This window comes from Dreissena polymorpha, chromosome 8 (genome assembly GCF_020536995.1).
Source record: "Dreissena polymorpha isolate Duluth1 chromosome 8, UMN_Dpol_1.0, whole genome shotgun sequence".
Taxonomy (NCBI): domain Eukaryota; kingdom Metazoa; phylum Mollusca; class Bivalvia; order Myida; family Dreissenidae; genus Dreissena; species Dreissena polymorpha.
In genome coordinates, this window is record NC_068362.1 from 75,135,773 (window position 1) to 75,155,030 (window position 19,258).

At 35.6% G+C, this 19,258-nt stretch overlaps 2 protein-coding genes across 2 annotated transcripts in view; one reads left to right on the forward strand and one right to left on the reverse strand.

The window, feature by feature from the left end:
• LOC127842489 (DNA polymerase nu-like) overlaps positions 1-11,498 on the reverse strand; it is a 41,337-nt gene extending 29,839 nt beyond the window's left edge. Inside the window, exons 1-11 of the mRNA XM_052372017.1 lie at positions 11,377-11,498; positions 10,973-11,158; positions 7,014-8,310; positions 6,390-6,400; positions 5,538-5,659; positions 4,128-4,277; positions 3,866-3,999; positions 3,222-3,331; positions 2,738-2,841; positions 629-706; positions 285-419 (exon numbers count right to left, since the gene is read on the reverse strand). Of these exons, the coding sequence (XP_052227977.1) occupies positions 285-419; positions 629-706; positions 2,738-2,841; positions 3,222-3,331; positions 3,866-3,999; positions 4,128-4,277; positions 5,538-5,659; positions 6,390-6,400; positions 7,014-8,310; positions 10,973-11,138 (2,307 nt within the window). The 5' untranslated portion in view covers positions 11,139-11,158; positions 11,377-11,498. The remainder of the gene's footprint in view (positions 1-284; positions 420-628; positions 707-2,737; positions 2,842-3,221; positions 3,332-3,865; positions 4,000-4,127; positions 4,278-5,537; positions 5,660-6,389; positions 6,401-7,013; positions 8,311-10,972; positions 11,159-11,376) is intronic.
• A 1-nt stretch (position 11,499) lies between these two features.
• Positions 11,500-19,010, forward strand: LOC127842496 (protein BCCIP homolog). The gene is made up of 7 exons (XM_052372031.1): positions 11,500-11,667; positions 12,032-12,106; positions 12,252-12,332; positions 15,423-15,518; positions 16,323-16,507; positions 18,225-18,369; positions 18,818-19,010. Exons 1-7 carry the CDS (start codon positions 11,545-11,547, stop codon positions 18,983-18,985), a joined length of 873 nt encoding a protein of 290 aa, XP_052227991.1. The 5' UTR covers positions 11,500-11,544; the 3' UTR covers positions 18,986-19,010.
• Positions 19,011-19,258: the final 248 nt, after the last annotated feature.

Below are 19,258 nucleotides of genomic sequence, written 5' to 3' on the forward strand. Positions count from 1 at the left end.
TATGACCTTAATATTTTGGTGTTCTTTTACAATATAAGCAGGCAAGTTTGTTAAATACAAATAAAGACTGACAGTTCTATTTGCTACAATTAATTTAGTTAATTTGATAGTCATGTTGAAGTGCATAGATATTAAGTACTGGTAAATGATGTAAAGAACTTGTTATTTTTAATTACATTTTATTCAAGCAAACACACTTTCTACAAAAACAGAGCAAGCAATAAACCAACCAACAAACAAATAAACTCCCAAAGAAAAATGTAAAAGAGTACTGTATGAGCAACCTTGAGTAACTCTGAGTAGTGCAGCAGAGTTTTGGTGGCAACTGTCAAAGACCTCAACTCCATTGCTGCAAGAATGGGAATTAATCTGGACTCTATGTATAGGAACAAGGGCCATAACTCCCGACACTGTAGTTTCTGAAGAAAAGGAACAAGTAGGGCAGTTCCAGGATGCCTGCATACATTCATACATTCTTTGATTTCATAAATTTGTACAAGTCCTCATGTTGGACACGATAGCTTTAACAGATTTCTTGTTTGGGCATCTTTAAATATTTACAACTGTGATTATCATTTCTTTACAGAGATGGTTTCAAAGTCATGTGAGATGATGAGCAGTCACCAACCTGTTGAAGTTTTACCATAGCAGCATTCAGTAGTGCCATGTCACTCGGCAAGGCAGTCAAGCTGGACTCATTTGGAGCCTGAAATATCAAGGTGCATTTAGTGTAAGCAGTACCCAGCTGATAATGTCCATTAGTGTAAGCAGTACCCAGCTGATAATGTCCATTTAGTGTAAGCAATACCCAGCTGATAATGTCCATCAGTGTAGGCAGAACCCAGCTGATAATGTCCATTTAGTGTAAGCAATACCCAGCTGATAATGTCCATCAGTGTAAGCAGTACCCAGCTGATAATGTCCATTAGTGTAAGCAGTACCCAGCTGATAATGTCCATTTAGTGTAAGCAGAACCCAGCTGATAATGTCCATTAAGTGTAAGCAGTACCCAGCTGATAATGCCCATTGAGTGTTAGCAGTACCCAGCTGATAATGTCCATTTAGTGTAAGCAGTACCCATCTGATGAGTCCATTTAGTATAAGCAGTACCCATCTTAAACTGTCAATTCAGTGTAAGCAGTACCCAGTTGATAATGTCCATTTAGTGTAAGCAGTACCCATCTGATACTGGTCATTTACTGTAAGCAGTACCCAGCTGATAATGTCCATTTAGTGTAAGCAGTACCCAGCCTATAATGTCCATTTCAAGTAATCAGTGCCCAGCTGATAATGTACATTTCGAGTAATCAGTGCCCAGCTAATACTGTCCATTTAGTGTAAGCAGTACCCAGCTGATAATGTCCATTAGTGTAAGCAGTACCCTGCTGATATTGTCCACTTAGAGTCAGAAGTACCCAGCTGATAATGTCCATTTAGTGTAAGAAGTAACCAGCTGATACTGTCCATTTAGTGTAAGCAGTACCCAGCTGATAATGTCCATTTAGTGTAAGTAGAACCGAGCTGATAATGCCCATTTAGTGAAAGCAGTGCCCAGCGAATAATGTCCACTTAGAGTTAACAGTACCCAGCTTTTAATGTCCATTTGGTGAAGTAGTACCCAGCTGATTATGTCTATTTTGTGTAAGCAGTACCCAGCTAATAATGTCCACTTAAAGTAAGCAGTACCCAGTTAATAATGTCCATTTGGTGAAGCAGTACCCAGCTGATATTGTCCATTTAGTGTTAGCAGTACCCAGCTGATATGTCCATTTAGGGTAAGCAGTACCAAGCTGATGATATCAAATTCAAGTAAGCAGTATCCAGCTGATAATGTCCATTTAGTGTAAGCAGTGCCCAGTTGATAATGTCCATTGAGTGTATTAGCAGTGCCAAGTTGATAATATCCATTTAGTGTAAGCAGTATGCAGCTGACAATGTGCATTTGGTGAAGCAGTACCCAGCTGATAATGTCCATTTAGTGTTAGCAATACCCAGCTGATAATGTTCATTTAGTGTAAGCAGTACCCAGCCGATAATGTCCATTTCGAGTAAGCAGTACCCAGCTGATAATGTCCATTTAATGTAAGCAGTACCAAGCTGATAATGTCCATGAGTGTAAGCAGTACCCAGCTGATAATGTCCACTTAGAGTAAGCAGTACCCAGCTGATAATGTCTATTTAGTGTAAGCAGTACTCATCTGATAATGTCCATTTAGAGTAAGCAGTACCCAGCTGATAATGTCCATTAGTGTAAGCAGTACCCTGCTGATATTGTCAATTTAGTGTAAGCAGTACCCAGCTGATAATTCCATTTTGTGTAAGCAGTACCCAGTTGAAAATTTCCATTGAGTGTTAGCAGTACCTTGCTGATAATGTCCATTTAGTGTAAGCAGTACCCAGCTGATAATGTCCATTTAGTGTAAGCAGTACCCAGCTGATAATGTACATTTAGTGTAAGAAGTACCCAGCTGATAATGTCCATTTAGTGTAAGCAGTACCCAGCTGATAATGTCCATTTAGTGTAAGCAGTACAAAACTCCATATTATTTGTAATATGCTATACGAGGACTCCTTATTCCTCAAAATTACCTGAACCAAAATTCTCATGGACTAAAATTTCTGATATGAGACCAATAATAAGTTGCTGCAAATTCAGATGAATTTCTGACATTTGGCTTGAATTCACAATGGTAAAAACTGCACAGGCTAATCTGAGAAGACAAGTTAATACCTATACCTGTTGAGGCATGGACAGAGAACTGAGAAGGTGCTGGAAACTGCTGACTGGATTGTCTGGATCAAGAAGCCACCAGCCAACACTGGAATCCAACACAAGCCAGTCTGAAACAATTCAACATGGAGTGAGTACACATGGCTTTTAAAATGATGAACATTTCTTTACAACACACATTAGTTCCACCTGTTTAATACCACCAAATACTATAATAGAACTTACTCAGTTTAAATTAAATGTGAAACCTATATCAAGACTTGTTTGAAAATTATTTTCATGGGTACACTAAACCAGCTAAATCAAATTTTCAACAAACATTTAAGTCCGAATATCAGGGCCATTACAGGAACCCATCAATTTCGGATCAAACGAACATAATGCCCGGTTTGCTTAAGTCCTGAAATTTACTGTAAACAAAATTAATTGATTAATACATTCTCTTACTCTATTACACTATAAAGTAACTCCCAGCATCCTCAGGCCTTACCTGCATGTGTATCTAATCCAAATAGTTTGAGCATGTCCTTCAGAAAATCCTTGGCCTGGAAACCAATCTTCTGCACAGACTCACTGGACAGTAAGCTGCCCCAGAAGTCTCTATAAAACAGTTTCAATAAGCAACATAAACAATTTCACAGTGTGAGCATCTTGCATATAATACTTAAATTTCAATCGCAAGAGACAAAATGTTGTTGTTTTTAATCCATAATATCAAGGTCAGCCAACACAATAATTGCAAATAAAGATAACATATTTTAGTTACATTTTCCACCCAATGCTGCTGCACATGAATGTAAATGTACCTTGTCAAAATAAATAATAAGCCATAGCTAGCAAAAGACTATTAACTATTGACCGATTCATCAAGTTCATCATCTAGCATTTAACATTAAACCTTGGCATACTGGGAAATTTTTCGTCTGCTAAAATGTCGTCTGCTGAATTTCTAAAATTAGCATTTTTTCGATTTTTTTCAAAGAATACTATCAGAATAGCAAACAGTTTGGATCCTGATGAGATGCCACGTTCTGTGGCATCTCATCTGGTTCCAACCTGTTTGCACAGGCCTTCAAAATTCAGTTCCAGCACTGAAAGAGTTAAACATCATGTCAAACATAATGGATATAATACCTGCATGTACTGAACATCCGCTGATCCGAAATCTCTGCTGGGAACAGAAAAACATTGTTTCCAGGAACACCCATGGGGCTAACAGCGAAATAACCAACATCAGTTTTCTTCTTCTTTGACACATTTACCCTTTTCTGCAACAGAAAATAAGATAAATTGATGATGTTTATTTGTTATTCTTTGCAACAATAACTCCAACAAAATAAACACCATAAATTAATACCAAGATTTCTCCTTATCTATTAGAAAAAAGTGACCTTACCTTTGAATCTTGACCAAAGAGATCTTCTCTAAGCTGTGTTGTATTGTCTGTATAAACAAGGGAGATAACCACTGTTGAAGCATTGAGTATTGTGTGAAGGTGGGAGCTGACTGTGTCACTTGATTCTTCACTCATATATACAATCTCTTTCTGAAAAATATGACTATACAAGTTATTTGTTTGTTTGTTTTAGTTCAAATAGCTTTGCAATGTTACAGTTACAACTTCTGAGTTTTATCAGGGCAGTCCCAACAGTTTACCAATTCCCAATTTCCTGGGTTATCAGAATAACCGGTACTCAGTTCAAATACTTATGTGATGAACTAACAACTGCCATAATTCAATACCAGGATCAAACCCACAATCCTCAGATTTATAGTCCAATACTCTACCAACTCAGGTATCGTTCAACTTAACTTTTAATTCAAATAACAACATAAACACTTTATCAGAAGTTAATAAATATCAATTGATGATTAAGTTTGATCATAGAGCATAAGTCTTGATGATGTAATGGACATAAGTGTCTGACATGCAATTGAGAGTTTCCAGGTTCTAACTCCACTCGGAAAGGGTTCATGGATCTTTTAAAGGTAATGGTTTGACAAAGGGAACTTTATCAAAAGCAGAATATAATCCATTGGATTAAAAAAAATCAAGTTTAAACTATAATTTTTTATTTGATATCCCTGCCCAGAGCTTGCAATGCAAAACACGCCTATATACAAAACTACTTATACAATGATTAATTGATGCACTTGAATAAATATTTAATAAAACCTATAAAAGCAGTTCTACATTTAGGCTCCACATTAAACAATCGAAAATGAAGTTGAATCTGTTTAAGTAACAAAGGATGCTATTAAAACATAGTGTTTTTTACAGATGGTGTGTAAGGATAAGTGTTGTGCCTCCTTCAGCTGTGTATTATGCTAATAAGTGCAACCAAGTTTTTATTTAATCTCTCCTTAATAAAACTTAAAAATACTTTTAAGGAAAAAATGGTGATAACTCAGAAATCACTATATTGGTGGGGGACATAAAAAGTTCATCATCTTTGTATTCATACATACACTCATACCAAGTTTCAATGAAACCTGCCTAAGCAATTCCAAGATGTGGCTCTAGACACCAAAGTGTGTTTATTTTCTAGTCATAAAGAGCATGTGTAATCCTCTTATCTGTATATACACTCAATCATACCAAGTTTCAATGATATAGACCCAAGAAATTTCGAGATGTGGGCATGGCTATGAACACAATTGTGATCTGGAGGCAAGGATAAGGCCAAAACTATACATGTATCCCTAGGCGTACAGGGGGAGATAATAATTTTGTTCAAACTTATACAAAAAGTCATAAGAAAGAAAAGCACACCTGCTCTAGATTTTTAAATATTGAAGTACTCACTGTAACCTTGTGTCTAGCAGAGAAGTCAGTTGTGGGGTAAGCCCCCTGATCAGATATTGTGTCTGGTTTGGTCTTTTTTAGTGGAACAACAAACTTTGTGCTATCACCAATTTTTCGCTTACCTGCGAATTAAAAGTAGTTTTCTAATCTCAGGAAAAATGGATCAAATTATAATAATAATATTTTCGTCAGGACATTAATAAGAATATTTTCTTACAAAAGTAATTACATGAAATACATAATTATTATTTATATGTGTCGCGTTCTGAGAAAACTGGGCTTAATGCATGTGCGTAAAGTGTTTCCACCCAAATTGGATTTTTGCTAAGAAGAGACTTCATTTAAATGAAAAATGTCATAGAAGCGGAAAGTGCCATCCCTGATTAGCCTGTGCAGATTGCACAGGCTAATCTGGGACGACACTTTACGTACATGCATTATGCCCAGTTTTCTCAGAACAAGGCTCATATATTTGATAATACCTAAAGACACAATACCAGTACTACAGGAAATTACAAAAAATAATGAGCATTTGAGTAATTATATTGGTTGGAAATGTGTGTCTAAAACAATGTTAAAAGAGTCTATAAATATCATGCCCAAAATTGTAAGCATAATTTGCAGAAATCACTCATAATTTATTTAATAAAACTAGTATTAACAGAAAATAAGTGTTTATTTAAAAGAACATGCATAAACAAATCTTGGTTCAACAAAATTAAGAACTAAAACGATAAATAGTAGCAAACTACTATAAAGTCATTAAGTAATTGTACACAATGATACATGTACGCAAACAGTACTTGAAGAAATCTATGTGCATTTAATCTGTCAACTGAATAATTATATTACCTGTAGCAGCACTGTTTAAGTACAATATTTTAGTTATATTAATATTAAACAATTCGAAACATATAAAAAAGTTGAAGGCATATTATTATCAATTACTGTGATAACAGGGTGTGTTTTTTTCCTTCTACATTAGGGGCCATTATCAGGATTCATCCCCTTAGAAATATTCTTTCAAATTATGCTTTTGTCCCCTTTAACCTGATTATTTTTTTAGGAATGCTTATTCCCCTGCTATAATGTCATCCACCCTTCCCAAAAAACACAACAACAAAACAAACAAAAACACGAACAAACAGAAACAACAAAACATAAACAAACACACACAAAATTCAAAAGTTTTTGCCTAAGTAAGGTCAAGATTTGAAATGTTGTAATGTATCCAAAACAAAATGAACTACTTCCACATATCATTTAGCAGAATACTTATCAAAATAATAACTAACCATTATGTAATCAATTGAATCTGACATCTCCTTGATGTCATTATACAACATGTAAGCAGAATAATTAAGTTAAATGTTGATCAAGCTTTTTAAAGATTCTTAAAGCAGAATGATACTTCAAATCTCAAGAAACTGCATTAGATTAAACAACTAAAGAAAGTCTACACAATTAAGGAACTACCTTCCATTGCTCCTCTTCTCGAACATTGGATACAAAGGAACCTGCTTGTCAACAAAAGGACTCTCACACTCACTGCTGTTACTGCTGCTCTGTCTTGGATTGAGGCTTTTATTGCTTTCATTGGAACTTTTGTGTTGGTCTTGCATTTCTGGTAACATTTTATCAAGAAAACCAGGAATTTTCTTTGCACAAGTTTTACTTCTTTGAAAGGAAACATTCAGTGTGTTTATTTCATGAACAAATGGACTCTCATCTTGCATACCTTGATGCATCCAATGCTCTTCAATGTCTAGCACTTTACTAGAATCCAAAGCATAAAAATTACAAGTTGAGCTCACATCTGTTGAAACTGTAAGATTTTGGTTAAAAAGGCCGTCTAAAGCTTCAATATAAATTATATCAGTGTTTTTTTGCAAGTTTTCGCTTGGTTTCTTTGAGGAAACAGGACTAAAACTGAATTCATTCTTGCCTAAGATTTCAAACTTTGGATATTCCACTTCTTCTTCTACAAAATCTGTGTGTAAACTGGAATTAATATCATTTAAAATATGCGAGTCAATCAATTCACCCACATGTGGTATATCGTTATTTACACTCCAAATGTCCAAATTTGATGAAAAGTTTCTTTTTGAGCCTAAATCAGATTTTGATGAATAACAAGCAGATGGAGAAGTAACTTCACAATGCATTTCACTGACAGCCCAATCCTTATTCTTTATAGAATAACTGTCCTCTTGGTCTTCAGCACACAAACCCTGACCATTGTTAGCTTCATATGTAGAATAATCTACCGTTGGAGAATTTGAAGTTCTAGCAACACTGTCTACATGTAAGTATCCTTCTTGTCTGTTCATCTGAGACAACAGCCTGAAGTCTTGAGTTTCAACTGGGGGCGAGTCTGAGTAGTTACTGATATCAGGACTCAATTGCTCAGTAGTTGGTGCACTTCTCTGATTGATGACATCAGGATATATTGAAGCACTGGCAACATTTCCAGTACTTACAGCATTATTGGTCTTAGATTCATTTGTCACTAAACATGGTGTGGACCCTTCCGAAAATATTAGTTTCCTGGCAGGTTTGTGTGTCACATCCATTTGAAAGTATTTAGAAGATTTTTTATTGAAAGCGTTGTTAAATGGTGTTGATAATTTGGAATTGTGAGAAGGTACTACTGAACGTGTTGATGTATTGGTTATCATGGAGGGCCTTTGTGCCTGTTCATAACTGTCTTCCAACGATTTTCCAAACTTTGCTTCATAAATGGTTCTGTAGTAGTTCTGTGGATCTGTGATTCCTATAATTAGTGATTAAATCTATGATGATCACAAAATAAATACTTGAAGAAGCAAAACACAATTTAATTTTTAACTATGAAATTGAAAAATATGACAAGCCTATGTTCTGAAATGTATAATTCTTTTTAACATGTATAAACCCCCTTCCAAGAACACCCTTAAAAATTATTTTTTATTTGGTCAAAGTTTGTCAAAATAATTTATAATAATATGGCTTATTAAAAGTTAATTACATTCCTTACAAAACAGCCTGTCAAGACCTAACAATCATATTTGGACCAGCATGTTTTCTGAACATGTCGGTTTGGACGAGCGGTGAATTGTTAACTTGTTAAAATCTACATGTCTTTTTAGATCCTGCAATTTTTTTGTTCAAACTGGAAAAAAACCCACTGTCCTTGATGACTGAGCCAGTTTTGTAAATATTTTAAGAAATATAATGATTGAAAAAGTTGAGATTTTTTTTCTAGATTACACCTTTTTCAAGAGGACACATGCATTTCACATATGTATATTTAGTTTAAACCCAGGGCTCGACATTAACTTTTGAAGCCACTTGTCCAGTCGGACAAGTAGACCATTATTTCACTTGTCCTGACCAAAAAGCAACTTGTCCTGACCATTATGTCCTGACCAAAAAGCAACTTGTCCTGACCATTATATCTTATTCTGCTCAGTACTTTGCAAAATAATGAAATAATACAAAATGCTCAAATCATAAAGACTTGAATCCTTCAAAATACATGTAAACATAATTGTAGGCAATTTCAATACAAAAAGAACTGACTAGAATAACAGGAAAACTCAAGATTATTGTTTTTTAAACATTATACAAAGCCATAATACCTGACAAAAATTTGTGTGTAGCCAACATCAAACAGAAAATGTTAAAAGTGATGTATATGTACAGTACTTAACTGATATTTAAAAAAACAAAATCATTCTATACATAGAGAGGACGTCACTTCGTTAATTGTCTGTAAGATCGGTGTGTACCGGTGTCGTAAAATGCATATTCTTTACAAGGGAGAATATTCTTGTTATCTTGGCAAAGAATTTTTTTAAGGGTTGCTTCCCTTGTGAACAGTACAGTGTAGTACATGTATCACATGGAACTATCGGAATATCTCGGGCTTCGACGATTAAACGTATACAAAATATACTCGGAAAATTTGAGTGATATCTCCACAGAAATAATGGCTTTAAAGGCATTTTTTCTAAGTTATACAATTACAATGACCACTTGTCCCGTCGGACTAGCAAATTCTTTATTTACTTGTCCGGACTAACAATTTGGTTGTCCCGGACAGTCGGACTACCTTTAATGTCGAGCCCTGAAACCTATTTATTTTTTAGCTCGATTGCATCGAAAGCCTAGGGCTTATATAAACGCTCTCGAGTCCATTTCCTGGGCCTAGAACCAGTACTAGGTGTCTTTTGGTCAGGTCTAAAGAACGCTCCCACGACGGGGATCGAACCCGTGACCTCCCTGTCGCTAGGCGGACACAATATCCATTACACCACGGCGACCTAGCCTCTAAACCTATAAGTTAGTGCATCTTAAACTTAAAAGGCATATCTTTCATTAAAATCATTAGACAATAATTAAACTTGACATATACTTTATGATTTATCTTTTGTTTAACAAATAACAAGTGAAATATGTTGGTTGTCAGATAATAATAATGGAGTTACGTACCTTTAAACATTCATGTACATCATAGTCTGCGTCACACAGAATTACCCTATAAGATCGTGCACCGATTTTGATGAAGTCATAGCGAGGCCCTGGGATGTGTTTATAATAATCGATATATGTTTTTGTGAATATGTGTTTATTTGTATTAAATATGTATTGTTTTAGATGAATTTCGTGAATAAGCTGTATTGAACAGAATGGTTTAAACAAAACAGAATGGTTTAAACAAAACTAGTCTTCATAAAAACGAAATATGAACTGTGATAACTGTATTCAGAGGTCTAGATAAAGTGTATTTACTAATGGAAAATAGCTAAATAAAATTGTGTTCACAATGGGGGCATAAAAATCCGTCACCCCTTCTAATGACAGTACTGTTGTTTTGTGACAAAATCCCAAATTGACGCAGTGACAACAATTAGCGCAATAGGCCCAGGTCACGATCTTAACGTATGGTATTGTTTCATCATTTGGGAGTAAAATTTTCCGCATACACAGCATACTTTAATTGTATTGTAATTCAAAGTACTCATAACAAATAAAAATTGAAAACGGGCCTCCAAGGGAAACTACCCTTACAACATATTACGATCAAAACATTTACAAACATAGCTGTGTCCGTCTGGTGTCTGGTGAAGGAAATGTGCAGATTTTAAACATTGTTTAGGCTATTTCTATGGGAACAAGTTCAGAAAAACTGACAATTTATATCATATTAATTGTTTTTTCCTCATGATTGTTGCCTTATCGGCTGTGGAAATTCTCGCGTTACAAAAGTGAACAGTTTTTGGGCATGTGCGTTCGAGTGTTGCTTAGAAGTTTACGTCATAAAAAAGTACACGATCTTATAAGGCTGCACGAAGTTATAGGAATAGAGGATGCATGTATATTTAATACCAGTGCAGAACTTAGTACCAACTCATAACTGTAAACTCCTTGTTTGAGACACTATTCTTTTTCACCTGATGTGCATGCCCTTGCAGCTGTCATTTCTGCCTTCCTCTGGTGGAAGTCTGAGTAGAGAGCAGCCATGACCCTCTGTGCATCCAGGGACAAATGGCAGAACTTGTCCAGCCTGGGAGGGGCCTCTGATGGGGTCCAAACTCCACTCATTTTTGTATTGTTCATGCGTATGAACTTTGAAAGACCTGTTCATTGAGAACAGAAAGTCATCTTAATTGCTTACCATACACTTCTTATCGAGATCTTCAGTTTGATTATGAATGAGGGCCTCAGGAATGGCCACATTGCATTTCGTAAAATTAAAGCACAATGGGCACATTTTTTTCCGAGTCTACCACAAATTTCAGGGGCTCATGCCAATTTATAGCTTTTCCTCCTATATTTTCCCCACTATTTTACATACATCGATCAGTTGCAATTGACTTCCATGTCGCTCCTTTTTCTTTTTGTCGTCTGATAGTTTTCCTGGCAGTTTTATAAACAAGGGAAATTACTCGTTCAATAATGCGAAGACTTTTCGTTTGTATTTCACAACGCTGTGAAATAGTGTTTTGTAACCTACAAACTCAAAATGGCTGCTTCAAAAAAGAAACGTGTGGAAGAAGAAATGGACGACGAGAATATTGACGTGGATGAAGATGAATTAGATGAAGAAGGCACTAATTCAGAAGATGACGATGAAGCGATGGATCAGGTTGTCATCAAATTAAGTGTATAGCTTTAAAAGTGTAATGGTCATTATAAAGTGTATGTAAATTCGGATGTGAAGTTTTGGATACATTTTTATGTAAACAACTATTTTATTGGTTTAACATTGTATTAAAATGTAAATAAAAACAGTAAATAAATAATTTAATTTAAGCCTGCTCAATGATCTTTATTTCAATTACTTTTGTATTATGACATAGATCGCTCTATTTATAGTTTATGCACACAAGCACAGTTCAATGAAGCCTAATTATTAAAATCCAAATGTGGAGAACATACAACTGTTGAATTACACCTTTCCTTCTTAGACATTATCATTTAATATTTTTTCTATACTCTTAAAAAACTAGGAGGTACAGCTGGACTTTGAAGCTAGGATTCCTGAAGATTGCGATTTCCATGGCATCAAAACATTACTTCAGCAGGTTAGCTATTTTCTAACCTTTTTACAAGGTGTATCCATAGTGTGTTGTTTTATAATTTTATTATCTATTTCATTAATAATCATTTTCTTTCTTTCCCATACAAATAAGAGTAACAGCTACATAATTATTATATTTTTAATTGCAGGTGTTTTTAAAAGCCAATGTGAATTTATCGCAGTTGACAGACACCATCATCTCTCAAAATTACATCGGCAGTGTCATGAAGGTACACATTATTGGCAAACTGTTTCATATATGTAAAGTAAGGACAATTAGTAGAGAATTGAATAATTGTTGTTCTTATGCACAAACCAATTACATTCTTTGAAACAACTAGTAAACAGGTATTTCCAAGTATTACTAAATATGGTACATTTTACACCATTCTTTTGGATTATTAAAATTATTCTGTGTATGCCCCTGTAGGGTGTCATATAGCAGTGTATTTATGTATTTATTTTGACCTTGCGGTCAAGGATAACCCATGAAAGTGCAAGCACTTATTTCCAATGGGGTCCTTTGGTTTTTGCTGTAGAGACAGCAAGCAGAAGAGACAGTATTGGGATACAAGGAATCCGGGTGCGATACCCTAGCTCTTTGCGAATAGATACCTTGGTTCTTTTACGTGCTCAGTGTATAGCACCGATACACGCGAGAATTACCTGGGTTTCATACCAGTACATCTCTAGTTGGGTGGGAAACACTTGAAGCATTTCTGAAATTTCCAGTGCCCCGGCCGGGATTTGAACCGGGGACCTCTGGAATGGTTACCACTCGACCACCGCACCACCCCAGTCTGACGGTCTGTCAGTTTGGAATTCAATTAAGGAACTTTTTCCCTGAAGGCTCTCAGAGATTTACTTTTTTTTGGTGTGTGAATCTACAATTATGTCTTCCAGATCAAGTTAAAGTTTTATTTTGGTCCATTGATTTTTGACTTGGTTGTGGGCCTTGTGCTTAACAATTTCTCCAAAATAGCTGTTGTGTGGCTTCAAAGTGCAGAAGGGGCATTGTGTTTCATGTACATAGCACTTGATGCATATGAAATTATTACTATTAGCATCTGAAAATGCTCAATTTGTTTGTAACAATTATCTGATACATGCAATTTGTACATTTTGAAATCACATCTGTGTGTTGTGAGTGAATATATTTAAGGATCATTTTTAGCTCATCTATTTTTTGAAAAAAAATTATGAGCTATTGTCATCACCTTGGCGTCGGCGTCGGCGTTGGCGTTGGCGTCGGTGTCCGGTTAAGTTTTGCGTTTAGGTCCACTTTTCTCAGAAAGTATCAATGCTATTGCATTCAAACTTGGTACACTTACTTACTATCATGAGGGGACTGGGCAGGCAAAGTTAGATAACTCTGGCGTGCATTTTGACAGAATTATGTGCCCTTTTTATACTTAAAAAATTGAAAATTTTGGTTAAGTTTTGCGTTTAGTTCCACTTTTCTCAGTAAGTATCAATGCTATTGCATTCAAACTTGGTACACTTACTTACTATCATGAGGGGACTGGGCAGGCAAAGTTAGATAACTCTGGCATGCATTTTGACAGAATTATGTGCCCTTTTTATACTTAGAAAATTGACAATTTTGGTTAAGTTTTGTGTTTAGGTCCATTTTATTCCTTAAGCATCAAAGCTATTGCTTTCATACTTGCAACACTTACTAACTATCATATGGGGACTGTGCAGGCAAAGTAATGTAACTCTGACTGGCATTTTGACAGAATTATGTGCCCTTTTTATACTTAGAAAATTGAAAATTTGATTAAGTTTTGTGTTTAGGTCCACTTTATTCCTACAGTATCAAAGCTATTGCTTTCATACTTGCAAGATTTATGAACTATCATAAGGGGACCGTGCAGGCAAAGTTATGTAACTCTGACTGGCATTTGGACGGAATTATGGGCCCTTTATACTTAGAAAATTGAAAATTTGGTTAAGATTTATGTTTTGGTCCATTTTACCCCTAAAGTATCATAGATATTGCTTTCATACTTGGAACACTCACAAACTATCATAAGGGTACAGTAAAAGGACAAGTTGCATAACTCTGGTTGTCATTGTTACGGAATTATGGCCCTTTTTTGACTTAGTAACTTTTAATATATGGTTAAATTTTGTGTTTCGATCCACTTTACTTCTTAAGTATCAAGGCTATTGCTTTCAAACTTCAAATACTTACATGCTATCATGAGGTTACTGTACCTGGCAACTTGAATTTTACTTTGACCTTTGAATGACCTTGACTCTCAAGGTCAAATTATTAAATTTTGCTAAAATTGCCATAACTTCTTTATTTATGATTAGATTTGATTGATACTTTGATGAAACTACTCTTACCTGACATACCACAATAGACTCCACCCAAACCATCCTCCGTGCCCTCTCCCCCCCCCTCCCCCCTCCCCCCCCCCTATTTTTTTTTTTTTTTTTTTTTTTTTTTTTAAGATCATCTCACAAATGACCACCACACCCTCACACTATACCCCACCCCCCCCCCAATTTTTTTTTTTTTTTTTTTTTTTTTTTTTTTAAGATCATCTCACAAATTACCACCACACCCTCACACTATACCCCCCCCCCCCCCTCCCATTTTTTTTTTAAAAACTGTTATGTTTGAAATACCGTCCAACCATCGCACCCAAACCCCCCCCCCCCCCCTCCCATTGCACCCCCCCCCCCCCCCCCGAATTTTTTTTTTTTTCGCTTTTTTGGAAGATAATGTAATAAATGTCCACAACCCCACACTATACACCCCTCTTCACTCCACTCCTCCCTCCTTTGTGATTGAAAATGAGAGTCCCTTCACCTTTAAAAAGAAAATAGATGAGCGGTCTGCACCCGCAAGGCGGTGCTCTTGTTTATATTAATTTTCATAACAATAATACTGCTGAGCAGTGGTGCTGGAAAATATGAACTGGACAAAAAATGCTTCCATTTTTTGTAAACTCTTATCACTTCAATTAAGGTTTGTATCAAAGTTAAATGAAAAAGTATGAATATTTGTGAAATTTCTTATGATGGAAAAATGCTATAAAAGTCGGTCCATTGAGGTTTTGAAAAAAGAAAGATGTGGTTAGAAATACTACTCTAAAACAAACCAGTTAACTGTTTATACACAGGAAAGAGGTGTCTCAATAAACGTCAGGTTTTTTTATAAAAAAAAGCTTAAACAAAATAAATAGATTTTGAATTAAATGACAAGACAGAAATATACATCTTGTATATTTATAAGGAACTGATTGCAATTGAGTGTAATACTGTTCTATGAAGTGCCACATAATGTCATATCTGATTGCCTTCAGCAACCATACAGTCCTGAAGATAATGACGATGATGATGATGACGATGATGATTCGGTGCTGGCACTGACATCAGTTATCAACCTCACAGAAAGAAAGGTCAGTAGCTAGTTATGAAGTTGTTAAAACAGGATCTATAGTAATAAAATGAACTGCTTACATGTTCTAACATATTTGGAAAAACATATGCAATTTAAGAGGGACCCTTTTGCATGATCATAAAATGAGGTGTTTTTGATTTCATTAAGAACTGGATGCCGGCCGAATGGCGCATTAAAAAACAAAAAGTTTCCTGCTTTCCAATTTCTATGATTTTAAATAGTAAGTTCATTTAAATTTTTCAAAAGTACATAGGAGTTTTTTATAAGGATAAATCTTGCCCATTCTGCCTTTAAAATAAATGTAAAAATGGAATACACACAAACAATGATGAAAGTAATTTAGCAAGAAATGGTAAATTCTATAAATTACACAATATAAAGTATGTGTCAATACTTGTTCAAATGCTTGGATTTTGCATCTGCGTTTTGAGTGAAAACACTGTTGAAAATCTTAATTGTTAAAATGTATTTATAAAAAAGTAAATAAATTTGATAGATAAATTAAGGAAAATCATGCATTTGAACTTTTGCAAAAGCTAGGATTTTGCATTATAAAAGTGCGGATCTCCTAAGAAAATTAACAATTCAAAGATTTGCATCCTCAAATCCAACATGAGCTTTCTGGGCAGAATCTTAATAACACACCTCTGTTTTTGTAAGATGTATATGTATTTGTTTACACCAAGCAAGTTTTTTGTGTACATTTTAGGTATAAATTAAGTTGAAGTATAAGCAAATCCTCATAAAGATCTCGACTAAAGCTAAATTTCTTGTCTGTGTATCAATTTCCTCACTGCCTCAGGACCTAGACTGTGTGAAGCAGATCCGAGGACTGCTGCTGGACAAGTGCAAGGCTTGTTGCCCGAAGGAGTTGGACAAGTTCACTTCTGCATTAGACAATCCGGACAAGCATGTGGGATATCTGATCAGTGAACGCTTCCTGAACCTTCCCCCTACCCTGGCCGTGCCAATGTTTGAAGCTTTAGTGTAAGTTAACAACTCTTGTTCATGGCATTGCCATGTTTCTTGTTATTATACTATTTTGCAAATTGCTCAAGTTATGCTGCCTATTTGATTTGAAGTTTTCCCCATCTGGATGGATTTTTATGTCCCCCACTATAGTAGTGGAGGACATATTGTTTTTGCCCTGTCCGTTGGTCTGTTGGTCTGTCTGTTGGTCTGTCTGTCTGTTTGCGCCAACTTTAACATTTTGCAATAACTTTTTCTATATTGAAGATAGCAACTTCATATTTGGCATGCATGTGTATCTCATGGAGCTGCACATTTTGAGTGGTGAAAGGTCAAGGTCATCCTTCAAGGTCAGAGGTCAAATATATGTGACCAAAATCGCTCATTTTATGAATACTTTTGCAATATTGAAGATAGCAACTTGATATTTGGCATGCATGTGTATCTCATGGAGCTGCACATTTTGAGTGGTGAAAGGTCAAGGTCATCCTTCAAGGTCAGAGGTCAAATATATGTGGCCCAAATCGCTTATTTTATAAATACTTTTGCAATATTGAAGATAGCAAATTGATATTTGGCATGCATGTGCATCTCATGGAGCTGCACATTTTGAGTGGTGAAAGGTGAAGGTCAAGGTCATCCTTCAAGGTCAGAGGTCAAATATATGTGGCCCAAATCGCTTATTTTATGAATTCTTTTGCAATATTGAAGATAGCAACTTGATATTTGGCATGCATGTGTATCTCATAGAGCTGCACATTTTGAGTGGTGAAAGGTAAAGGTCAAGGTCATCGTTCACAAGGTCAAGGTCATCCTACAAGGTCAAACGTCATATAGGGGGACATTGTGTTTCACAAACACATCTTGTTTAAGCTTGACTTTTTATAGCTGATGTCATCTGCGTGTGCTTGAAAAACATGGCCACCAGGGGCGGGGCATTTTTCCATATATGGCTATAGTTAAGCCTTGTTAACACAGGCCACATTTATTGTTCTACTTCATGAAACTTGGTCAGAAGAATTGTCCTAATGATATCTTGAACAAGATTGAAAGTGGTTCCAGTTGCATAAAAAACATGGCTTTGATCGAAAATGGTTCTGGTCTGTTGAAAAACATGGCCGCCAGGGAATCTATCCTTATTTGGCTATAGTAAAACGTTGTTAGCCCCCTAAAAGTTACATTTATCATGAAATTAGGAAATTGGTCAGAACATTGTTCAAATGATATCTTGTAAGAAGTCAGTGTACAATTTGTAATTCAGGGTTGGAAATTAGTGGTTGCCCGAGAGCCCGGGGCCAGTACATTTTTGCCTGGGCAACTAAAATTTAAAAGTTAGTAGTCCGGCTTGGCAACTTGCTTTTTAAGCTTGAAACAATTCAGTGCAATTAAACATTTAATAAAATGGTGACTGTGATATAATAATTAGTTAATAAAATGCATTTATTAAAGCCGATGAAATCATTTTACTCAGACTTATATTAGGACATAATACACAGAAAGTTTGTCAATTGAGCAATGTTGTTGTTTAGTTCTTTTATTTTATTTAAAGAAAGTCTTACATTTGTATATACAGATGAAACTTCATGTACATCATACTGGGCTCGTTAGTCTTTAGCTGGGCAACCAAAATACTAAAGATGGTTGCCCGTGTGGGCAACCAATTGTAAAACGTTAGTTTCCATCCCTGTAATTATAGGCCAGATTAATATGTCAGTGTTGATGCTTGTGTTGATAGGAAGGAGATGACGAAAGCATGTCAGAAGGAAATGAAGTACAACTTTGCCTACTATGTGCTCATCTGCAAGACATACGAGATGAAGGCGGCTCACAACGTCAGACAAATGATATTCTCTAACTCAGAGGAGGAGCTGTTTTGTGACGTAAGTACAGGCGTCAACTCTGTTTTCATTTGGGTTCACGTGTAGAAAATGTACATTGTACTGTTGAAGCAGAACAATATAGATGAGCACGCTGTCTGGGCACAGCTCTTGTTCATGCATATTCGTGAACAAAGATCAACTGTGTGGTAAATAATTTGGAGCTTTAATCAATACACATGTTCCCCAAGTAGGCATACCTATATTGCTTAACAAACCTTTGACAATTGATTTACACGACAATTACAAATCATTTTTTAAACTATAAGTTATACATTTATTAACAACAAATTTGCAATAAAACATTTGCACTAAAATGTGAACTTGCAATAGTTAAATGATTTAAAAAAAAAAAATGTAAATGTTACTGTAAATGCAGATTTATTTGAATGACATTTTATCTGAAAAATCTTTTAAAGAGGAGATTCTCCTATTACTACATTCATTTCAGGCCAGTGAGGTGAGTTTCCAGTTCTCGGTGGCTGACCAGCGTGACGGGGTGGTGGAGAAGTGGAGCGCAGAGGAGGACATGGAGCCATTCAGAACTGTGCTCCTGCTCCCTGCTTACAAACTCATGCCTGTGATCGAAACCATCAAGCAGGAGCTTGCAAAAACATGAATATAAATAAAGGATTTTATCTCAAGAGTTGTGTTAATTTTGTTTTAGTTTGATACTTACCTTAAGCCCACACAGTTTACCAGTTTTAAGGTGGATACTTGTTCATTAGGGTACTAGAACTTAATTATGTGTTACTAAAAATATTAATTATATGGTTTATTATGCAAACAGTGCATTTGCAAAGTATCCATGATTATTCCCTTCTAGTGTTTCACCAGAAAGGCCAAAAGTTTTGCCCTTTGTCTGTCTTTTTGCAGTAACTACATATGCAAA

Excerpts from the sequence above, each read along its gene's own strand:
- LOC127842496 (XM_052372031.1), top strand. The coding sequence starts at position 11,545 with ATGGCTGCTTCAAAAAAGAAACGTGTGGAAGAAGAAATGGACGACGAG. Across the intron at positions 16,508-18,224 it reads CCAATGTTTGAAGCTTTAGT|GAAGGAGATGACGAAAGCAT; the intron begins GTAAGTTAACAA and ends TTGTGTTGATAG. Across the intron at positions 18,370-18,817 it reads AGGAGGAGCTGTTTTGTGAC|GCCAGTGAGGTGAGTTTCCA; the intron begins GTAAGTACAGGC and ends CATTCATTTCAG.